This window comes from Nicotiana attenuata, chromosome 11 (genome assembly GCF_001879085.1).
Source record: "Nicotiana attenuata strain UT chromosome 11, NIATTr2, whole genome shotgun sequence".
NCBI lineage: Eukaryota > Viridiplantae > Streptophyta > Magnoliopsida > Solanales > Solanaceae > Nicotiana > Nicotiana attenuata.
This window is the reverse complement of record NC_031999.1, coordinates 24,128,477-24,138,758: the sequence shown is the minus strand read 5'-3', so window position 1 is coordinate 24,138,758 and position 10,282 is coordinate 24,128,477. Positions and strand designations below refer to the sequence as shown.

At 36.9% G+C, this 10,282-nt stretch overlaps 1 protein-coding gene and 1 long non-coding RNA gene across 5 annotated transcripts; both read left to right on the top strand.

Moving 5' to 3' along the window:
• Positions 2,180-5,832, top strand: LOC109234239 (protein RER1B-like). Of its 4 annotated transcripts, XM_019400131.1 has the most exons (6): positions 2,180-2,421; positions 2,705-2,961; positions 3,044-3,141; positions 3,215-3,601; positions 5,197-5,377; positions 5,530-5,832. In XM_019400131.1, the coding sequence occupies exons 4-6, from the start codon at positions 3,249-3,251 to the stop codon at positions 5,554-5,556; spliced, it is 561 nt and encodes a 186-aa protein (XP_019255676.1). In that variant the 5' UTR covers positions 2,180-2,421; positions 2,705-2,961; positions 3,044-3,141; positions 3,215-3,248; the 3' UTR covers positions 5,557-5,832. The 4 variants fall into 4 exon arrangements, with proteins under 4 accessions (XP_019255676.1, XP_019255677.1, XP_019255678.1 ...); XM_019400133.1 differs by lacking the exon at positions 2,180-2,421 and having other exon boundaries at positions 2,428-2,961; positions 3,044-3,101; XM_019400132.1 differs by lacking the exons at positions 2,705-2,961; positions 3,044-3,141.
• LOC109235003 lies at positions 7,593-9,059 on the top strand. The gene is made up of 2 exons (XR_002069289.1): positions 7,593-8,511; positions 8,636-9,059. It is a non-coding gene; the product is annotated as an uncharacterized LOC109235003 (long non-coding RNA).

Genomic DNA, 10,282 nt, shown 5'->3' with positions numbered 1-10,282 from the left:
CGACCCTTTGGAGAGATTTTCAAGGGAGTGATTGGGGTAAGTGATTCTTACTTGGTTTTAGTTAAATTACATGAACATATCTTTGATTTCATCATTTAATTAGTTATTTAGGGTGGAAAATTTGGGGAAAATGGAGAAAACTTCTTAGGCCGAATTTTGTGGATTTGAGCAAGATTTTGGTATCGGATTTGAGTAATTTTGGTATGGTTGGACTCGTGGTTGAATGTGTATTCGGATTTTGTAACTTTCATCGAATTTCGAGACGTAGGCCCGGGGGTTGACTTTTGAGTTGACCTTTTGAATTTTTATTTAGAACTTAACATTTTCACATGGAATTGATTCATATAGCTCGTGTTGATTGTATCGAATTGTTTGTGGCTAGATTCGAGGCATTCGGAGGCCGATTCGCGAGGCAAGAGCTTGTTGGAGTAGAGATTTGCACGGTCTGAGATAAGTGACACTTCTAAACTTGGTTCTGAGGGTATGCATCCCTAAATTATGTGTTATGTGGTCGAGATTGAGGTGACGCACATGCTAGGTGACGGGCTTGTGGGCGTGCATAATAGAAATTGTGACCCAGTCGATTCCGTGGAACTGTATAGTTGAATAACCTTGTTGTTATCTATATTTTCTCCATGTGTTAGAGAAATTGATCTACGATTCATGTTAGAAATCATGCTTAGGCTATATGCTGGTACTGTTGGGACCCACAGAGGTCGTATTGCTGTTAAATTATTTGCTTAATTTACAATTATGTACTCAGTCGCATCTATCTTCCGCATATCATATCTCAGTCTCCGTTTCCATTTACTGATATTTCATATCATCATTGTTAGGGCTGATTTTCATGACATTATGAGCCCGAGAGACTGGAGAGACTAGTGACTGAGTGAGGCCAAGGGCCTGATTGTAAGGATATTCATGGGATTGGGTTGTACGCTGCAACAGGCTTTATTGATTCATGCCATGATTGGCTTATTATAGCGCTTGGCCTGGATCCGCCCCTTTGGAGTCTGCACACCCACGTGAGCGCAGGTACCTACTGAATGCGAGTGCAACTGCCGAGCGGTTAGGATGATTGAGTGACTGTGAGGATGGAGCGACCGTGAGGATGAAGTGAATGGGAGGACTAAGTGATTGATACTCCGAGAGTATGCTTATGATTTCATCATTGTTTTGTATTTCAGTTGGCATACATATCGAGATGTATCATTTTCTCATTTCAGTTGTACTTGACATATCTTACCTGTTTGAGCTTTAACTGTTAAACTTGAAAGCATGTCTACATTTCTTGTACTGTATCTCTATAATTGGATTGTACCTGTGAAGCTCGTCACTGCTTTCAGCCCTAAGGTTGGACTTGTTACTTATTGAGTTGGTTATACTCACGCTACACCCTATGCTTCTTGTGCAGATCCAGGTGTTTCCCGGCACGGTGGTTGTTGATTCCTGGCGTTTCATCATTTCGGAGATCATCGAGTTAGCTACCTTGGCGTCCGCATACCTTGACTCTCCATCCCCTATCTTTCAGTTTTATTTATTCAGTTCTACTTTCTAGACAGTGCATCATACTATGTCATTATATAGATACTCATATACTCAGTGACACACACGGATTTTGGGATATTCTGTATTGAGTTGTGGCGTTTTCATCTAGTTTGTACGAGATTTTCACTTATTTAAACCTGTTTTAGTGTATTTTAAATTTAAAAGTGTTGGTATGTATGAGTTGTCTGCTTGCCTAGTATCATGATAGGCACTTTCATGACAGGTTAAGTTTTGGATCGTGACATAGAGATGTGTAGAAGGAAAAAGGGTTAAGATCTTTTCTAGTTTCACTGAGAAATGCACTTCATTTTGCTTTACCAGGTGAATATGCAATGAACTCTGACCATATCACGTAAAAGCTTTAATGAATGTAAGAGAATTCATTTTTGGAGAAACAGATGATACCAAATTACCCTTGATATTAGCAAAACTTCTGTTTGTAGCGTCAAAATTCCATTCGTAAAAGGACTAATATCACTCACTTTGATTAATTGAAGGTTAATTATATTGAGTTAAATATCACAAGGACTAAAAGCGCAATTAGGTAATAACACAGGGACAAAAGTAGACATTTCTCTTTTTGAAAAGTACTTTTTAAAAACTAATACTAATTGTTACTCAAATTAAAATTAATTAATCAAACCCAAATACACGCTATTAAAGTCCGGTTCCATTCCCGCAGGTCGGTTTCAACTGCACGCCCTCAACATTCCGATCCTTATTCCGATCACAACTCATAATTTTTCTCGGAGATCAGAAAATCTGAATTTAAGCTCAAATCTGTAATTCTCACGGATTGCTTCCAATTCTACTCCTCAATTGAATCAGTGATTGCTCCAAAAGTCTCCATCTTAACAGTCTTTCGTATTAAGGGTAACTCTATTTCTAATTAATAATTCATGGATATGAACCTTCCTTTTCAGTCTTTAGTTCTTGATTGGCGTTTCATTAAGCTATTGCTGCGTAATTCGGTAGTTGCCGAACTAATTGAACATCTGTTTATTTATTCTTATCCACGTTGTAGTGTTGAGCACTTGAATTGCATAGTCTATTAATATGTTAGTTTAGTTGGTCATAAATCAATCTAGCAAACAAAGGCTATTTCTGTTTTTCACTCTTTTTGTTTTTTAAATTTTGGGTGGGGTGGCTCATGGAGAGGTGAAGATAGAAGAGAGGCGGATCTTTGAAATACTGCCTATATGAGCACCCAAGGGTGTCATCTAGTGGTCAACAAAGTGGGAGGAAAACCATGAGATTTCAGGTTCAAAATCCAGCGGAGGCAAAAAAACACTCAGTGACTTGTTTCTATCTGCAAAGACGCTGTTGAATTGATTCATTAAAACGAGTATGAGGGAAATTCAGTTATTATTCCCAGTTCCTAGTGACTACGACCCAATCCTCCTCAATTAACTGGTAATAGTACAATATATATGTGATATGTGTGTATATGCGTCTGTGTATCTGTTATGGAAGTTCATTTCCAATTAACTTATAGGTTTGGCACGCTGAGAAGCTTTGCCTAGAGTATTTGGCAGCAACTACCAGGCCAGTTCGTCAGTGCTTCTTCTTTTGAAGTCTTTATTCTATTAGGATGTAAGAGGAATTAGATGAATTATCTTTTTGTTTGGTTATGCTTTCTGTAATGGTTCTACTTTCATATGCTTAGGTTGTACCATTGTAGAAGCCTCTGAGTTGACTTCATGGAGGGGGTTGAAGTTGACGGTGGTGATGCAGTTCTATCACCACTAGCAAACTGGAAAAATGAAGTTTCTAGGACATTTCGCTACTATTTGGATAGGTCTGCTCCTTATACCTTCCGCAGGTGGCTTGGAACATTGACAGCTGCATTAATATATATGTTGCGTGTTTACTATGGTCGTGGATTCTACGTCATCTCATATGGTGTAGGAACCTATATTTTGAATTTGTTGATTGGGTTTCTGTCACCAAAGGTGGATCCTGAGCTGGAAGCTTCGGAAGGTGCTTCTTTGCCACCTAAAGAGAATGATGAATTTAGACCTTTCGTTCGTCGGCTGCCTGAATTTTTGTTCTGGTGAGATCATATACCTCAAAATATAACATATTCATTGTAATTTACTTTGTTTAGGCTTTGCATCTCTGTTTCAACTATTGCTGTTTGACTCATTTCATGGTATAGTTGCACAATGTAATGTGGTGATCAACTTTTCTTGTTTTAGACAGCAAAGATACAGTGATTTACACTCCATTATTGAAGTTTGTGGCGAATAACTTTTCGCGATTCCATTTGTCCATGTTGTGAATATGCATCGTCGTGCAATAAAGTTGTTCTGTGAATATGCATCGTCGTGCAATAAAGTTGTTCTTTTGTGCATAGTAATTGTCATGGATTAGCTATTTGCTGAGCAGGCTACAACAACAACAATAGCTACCCAGTAAAGTCCCACATAGTGGGGTCTGGGAGGGGTAATGTGTACGCAGACCTTACCTCTGCCCCGATGGGGGTAGTGAGGCTGTTTCCGATAGACCCTCGGCTCAGAAAGAAAAAATAAAGTAAGAAAAAACAAGAGGAGAGAAATCATTAGTAACTCCAGTGGAAATCGTAATAATAACAGAAACATAAAAACCGAAAGATGAATGACATGCAATAACAGTAACCATAATCTAAGGCCCGGGGCTAAGACAAACAACAAGAATAGTGTGGGTCCAACATAAACTGCAAGTCATCTAAGACCAACCCTAATCCAACCCCGCCTCACCCCCGGAATGAAGTAAGGAAAGCTTTACTACCCCTATCCTATAACCCTAATGCGTGACCTCCAGGCCTTCCTATCAAGGGCCATGTCCTCGGAAATGTGCAGTCGTGCCATGTCCTGCCTGATCACCTCTCCCCAATACTTCTTAGGTCTCCCTCTACCTCTTCCCGTACCCACCACCAGGGGCGGATTTAGGGGGGCGCAAGGGTGTTCACCTGAACACCCTTCGTCGAAAAATTACACTGTATATATAAGGCAAAATCTGTTTTTTACCTCTATATATTAAGTTTTGAACACCCTTAACACAATCCAAAAGTGTAGTTTAGTGGTAAAGGGTGTTCAAAATCTACATAAGGTCGGTGTTCAAAATCTACATAAGGTCATGGGTTCAATTCCCACTAGCTACAAAAAAAAAAATTTTGAACCCCCTTCGTGGAGATCCTGCCTCCGCCACTGCCCACCACGGCTAACCTCTCACACCTCCTCACCGGTGCATCGAGGCTTCTCCTCTGCACGTGCCCGAACCATCTGAGCCTCGCTTCCCACATCTTGTCATCCACAGGGGCGACGCCCACCTTCCTCCGAATATCTTCATTCCTAATCTTGTCTATCCTAGTGTGCCCGCACATCCACCTCAACACAGGCTATTATTCCAAAAACATGACAAATATTGTCCTTCGCTAGTTAGTATGATATAAGTACTAGTCTAGTCACTGTATCTAATCAAGAGGCAGCGTAACACAGGGTAGGCATTGATGATTCCTATTTAAAATGGGGAAGGATGACGGATTAACACGTGTTAACTGACCTAAATGTTATATTAGCTGCACGTGCGGAGTTCTTCATCCTCTTGCTATTCATCACAATCCTTTCCCTAATGGAAATTTCCTTTCATATTTTCATGTGGTTTCAGGTATGCAACAACAAAAGCTTTCATTGTAGCCTTCCTGATGACCTTCTGCTCTATATTTGATGTCCCAGTATTCTGGCCAATATTGTTATGTTACTGGATTTTTCTCTTTGTCCTCACGATGAAGCGCCAGATCACACACATGATTAGATACAAATATGATCCATTCAACATTGGGAAAAAGGTAAAGAGCTTTTCACTTGAATGGAATTTTTTGTGATAGTACTCTTTGCTGTTTCTATTTGTTATCTCATTGTTTTTATCTTTAGCTTATGACAAATGTCTAATAATTTTCAAGTTTTCTGTTTAATAAATTAATCCTCCTGGATTCCGCAGAAGCATACTGGGAATAAATTTGATTGAGGCAGTAGTAGCTTCACGGGGAACTAATGTCAGGAGTGATTTTTGATATCTTGTCAAGGGTAGTGAATGTCCCCTCCTTGGTTTTGAGAAACTTGTGTAAATATTCTTCTTCTTGAACATGTATCCCATGCATATGTAAATGTTGCGAAATATGTTGATTTGCTTCCTGCAGATGTAAAAGCAAGTGTAGAGAGTTACCATGAACTCTTTTTTGGGTTTCCTTTTGATTTCTTACAAGGATTTAGGTATTTGGGACGATACGGAACTGTTTTATTATCACCATTGCACCTATCGAGCTACTGCACCACTATGTCTAAATATAAAACTACTAAAATCAGGAGCATGGCTGATATTAGGTGATGTTGTGTTCCTTGACAGAATGACAGTTGCTCCAGGTCTAGGACTTATGATGCTCCGTTATCTTTCGTTAATTGATCTCCAATCTTACTTTCTGGATCAGGTGCATGTGCATGACAAAGACAAGAATTAATTGTTAGAATTAACTACCCAATAGTGTTACATCTGGTGTTTATTATGGTGTGTTATCCTAGATAATTTTGCAGTATGTGTTGCGTCATTATAGAATTGTAGATAGGATTTGTCCCGTGTTACTTTTATGCATGGTTGAAGTCCTGCTTCAAATCTTACAGGTAGACTCACTGAGAATAATTTAGTAGCAATTCAGTTCGCTATACCTTAAGGTGTCGTTTGGTTGCCGGTTAGAGTTATGCAGGTATTAGTTATACATGTATTAGTTATGCAGGGATTAGTTATGCAGGGATAAGTAATGCAGGGATTAGTTATGCAGGTATTAGTTATGCAGAGATTATTTTTTTGAATGTTTGGTTAGTTGTATTAGAAATTGATATACATTATATAAATTTTAAAGTAAAATGCTTGTTTACAACTATACCCCTGGCCTTCTTTTGCATTGTTTTTTCTCTCTTTCCATTTATGTAGGAAACAATTTAGTTAGGAACTTTGGGTGTTACTTTCACTTCTTCGTCATACTACTGAACTATGTGAAGTTTAGACATATTTGATTTTCACTTCTTAGTTTTGGTATTTCCATTTTCTAGTGGCTTCTCCAGTTTGCATTTGCTAGTTTGTTCTTTAAAAATGAGAGAAGACAAGGTATATAGTTGGCAAGTGAAAGCAAGTGAAACCTGTTGACGGGTTGGCAGAGAAATAAGGAAGCCTTATGTGTAAAGTGATAGGGGTAAATTTGTCATTTCAGTATTTTATCCATGTATTACTAATACATGTATTAGTTACTCCATCTTCTACCCTGCATAAAATAATACACAGATTGACTCATAACTTATACATGTATTATTTATACATAATTGAAAAATGTCAACCAAACATGGTATTAGTTATGCAGAATTTTATACAAAATAACGATTGCCTACCAAACATGGTATAAGTTATGTTACCCCTTATACATGAATAACCTTTCTTCTAACCAGCTACCAAACGACCTCTAAAATGTAACACCTTAGTTGCATGTATTATGCAAATCTAAAATTAGTTGAGCAATTATGCCCTTCTCGAATGAGCAGCCCCCTTGATGCACTGTTCATGCCACACCTGCACCAGCATAAAAAATGATACTACACGATTAAATATAACAGTTCAAGAGCATTCAAAACTAATGGGGGTTATTGTATTTAGAAAAGTCGTTAGCATCTCATTTGAAATATTGTTTGGTTCATGTTTCCTGCGTCTTCTGTTTAATTTTCTTACCTACCCAAGTTCAATATATAGCTCTATCTCCGGTTTTTTAAGTTGTCAAATGCCTGATTTCTTGGTCGCTTTGGCATGGACATCTTTTATTATTAGGTGCATTTCATGTGGAAACTAGGAAGTGATTTTTTTTTTTTTAATTTAAAATTTAATTTTTAAGGTGGGGTGGTCAAGAAAAAAGGTTATTCTAGAACAGAAAGTGTTTCTCAATTCTAACAGAATCCTTTATATTGTAAAGGCTTTATTGGGGGTTGTTGAGGGGGGGTGGGATTGGGTGGGTCGACGTAGGTAGACCAATATCTTTGCCATTATTTTACCAAAAATTGGAGCTTAAAGTAGGAGTTGATAGTGTAGGCATTTATTTTTTATTTATGTAGCTAGAACTCTCAGTCTAGTGATTAGGACAGAGTGTGTCTTAACAATTGAATTGAACTCTTTAGTCAATTGTATCGCATGTTAGTTTTATCTTGCACAATTTCCTTCTGAAAAGAAAATGAATCAACCATATCACTCTCAAATGAGTTGAAGCTTAACCATATGAATCCTCCTAATCCTTGCAACTCTATTTACGTCCATTCTATTTTTAAAAAAGGAAATACAATTAAACAATTTAAATATCCGTATATTATTTAGGTACTGTTAATTGTAATGTCAAAGTCATGATGGTTGAGTTGTGATTTATTAAAAAAAAAAAAAAAAAAAAAAAAAAAAAAAAAAAAAACTGATCAAGCCACTATCATCCTGCATAGGCTAAGCTTGACATATTATAGGAGGATATGACAGGTGGATTCTTAATCATATACACTCAATTGGCGTAACAACTTAACAACCAAAATCACAATGTCATTATCAAAAGTATCTGACTTTTGCTTAGACATGGGAAAGTATTTAAACATATAATATATGTCCAATTGAGCGAAGTACTAGTTGTCTTGAATTCTTTAATATCATCATAGTGACTGGTTCCTGAAACATGGCCAGCTAATTAAAAGGTCTTGTTGGAGCACCCCAACAACATTGTATATTTCCTACAACATAAATCCTTGGAGGAAACATTAGTTCATCGATCATCTCTCCAACAAATGAGTGGGAGAACCTTGCTCTTGATATTGTTCTTATGGGCTGTCCTTACAGTCGTAACCCCTATCCTTGTCCGATTGTCTGCTTCTGCCAGAGCAAATGGCGAATTTTTCGTCACCAGACACACCAGTAAGGATTTTTTTTTAATTTCATTGTCATTCCTTTAGCAAAGCGAAAAAGAAGTCAATTCTATTCTCTTTAGTCTATTTATAAGAGGAGATCATATGAATAACGACTCTTTCGTGTGAATCAGGTGAGACAAACGAGAGGATGAAGGCCGGAAAAGTGATGGGGTTGTTGGCAAGGAGGGCGCTTGTTGCAGCAGCACCACGAAAGAAAGACTCAACTCCATCACTGACACCAGAAATTGTGCCATCGCCACCATCACAGACAATACTCCACCTGCCTTAAAATCGCAATTGTGAAGCTGAAAAGACATTATTCTTGACGTGTGCATGAGATCGTGAAGTGTGAGGATTCCATTTTCTAGTTGCAAGAATTAGTTGAGTTATTACTAAGTAAATTAGACAAACGTAAGACATGGTTATACTTGCATTAAGAGTAGAGTTCAATTGGCACTATGATTTTGTACGGCGTATATATATATCTGCAGAAAGGTACACAGCAAAAGTTCCATTAATTAAAGTACATATGAAATTGAGAAGTTCTTTTTGTTGTTTCTTTTTCGCACTTTCTTCTTTACCTTTTACTTTTGCACGTTACAATTATTATAAAAGTGATTGATACACTGAGTGAAAAACAAGCATTGAGTCTATGAGATGGTAAAGAAAAGTGCCTGAAAGAGCTGATTAACTTTAATTTGTAGCTGGTTTACCATTTCTTGTTTCTCCCATTTTCTTTATTTGTTACTGCTGCTTATAATCTTCAACTCTTGCTTTGATCTTTTCAATTCCTCGAATTATTACGTTGGACTTCTCTTTTTCATTTCATTTGAAATATTCAAGAAAATTGATTTTTTGCTCACCTCTACCCGTCCATATAGGGGCAAAGTAATTGACAACAGTAATCTAACAACCTACTCGAATCTCTACCATGAATATCCTAATAATATATCCACCATTATTCTAATAATAATATGCTAATAATAATATCGATAAATTAATTAAAAGTCTGGTACAGAGTAAGTAAATCAATTAACATAATCCAAGAAGTATTATATATGATCCTAATTGCACAACCAAACACTATAACATGATTCAGACCTATGTAAAATATGGCCCACACGTGGCTTACAAAATAATTTGGTTTAATGAATATATTTTGTTAAATTAGTATTTGGATAAAATTAGGGAAGTTCTCACCACTAACCTATTCTGATGGGAAGTGGAAATTAACCGATAATCCCTTTTCTGCCTATTAAAAGAAGAATACCATAACTCCATCGCATTCTAATCTGAAAAGAATGCACAAGGTAAAGGGAGAGAAAAGAAAACTAGTTTTTTCAAGAATGGAAGACCAAGTTCTTCCCTTCCGCTGGATTAAGTCAAGAACATTATGACCGATTCTGGTATGTTTTTCTTGACTGATTTTCTTATATCTTACAATTTGTGAAAATCATGTAGTTCCACACTCTAAGTTTATTTATAGGATTTTATATAGATTGTTTATGAATCATATCTAGAATTGTGAAAATCCTTACACATGGTATCATGAGCACAGTTGAGGAATCGATGATTTTCCATTAAGGATGTATTTGGTATGAAGGAAAATGTTTCCTAGAAAATATTTTTATGAAATATGAGTGATTTTATCACTTATTTTTTCTTGTTTGGTTGGTGACTGGAAAAAAAATCGAAAAATATTTTTTAGTGTTTGATTAAAGAGTAGAAAATATTTTTTAGGGAAAAAAATTTTTATGCTACTCCCTTCACCCCCTTCC

Excerpts from the sequence above, each read along its gene's own strand:
- LOC109234239 (XM_019400132.1), top strand. The coding sequence starts at position 3,249 with ATGGAGGGGGTTGAAGTTGACGGTGGTGATGCAGTTCTATCACCACTA. Across the intron at positions 3,602-5,196 it reads CTGCCTGAATTTTTGTTCTG|GTATGCAACAACAAAAGCTT; the intron begins GTGAGATCATAT and ends ATGTGGTTTCAG. Across the intron at positions 5,378-5,529 it reads CATTCAACATTGGGAAAAAG|AAGCATACTGGGAATAAATT; the intron begins GTAAAGAGCTTT and ends TGGATTCCGCAG.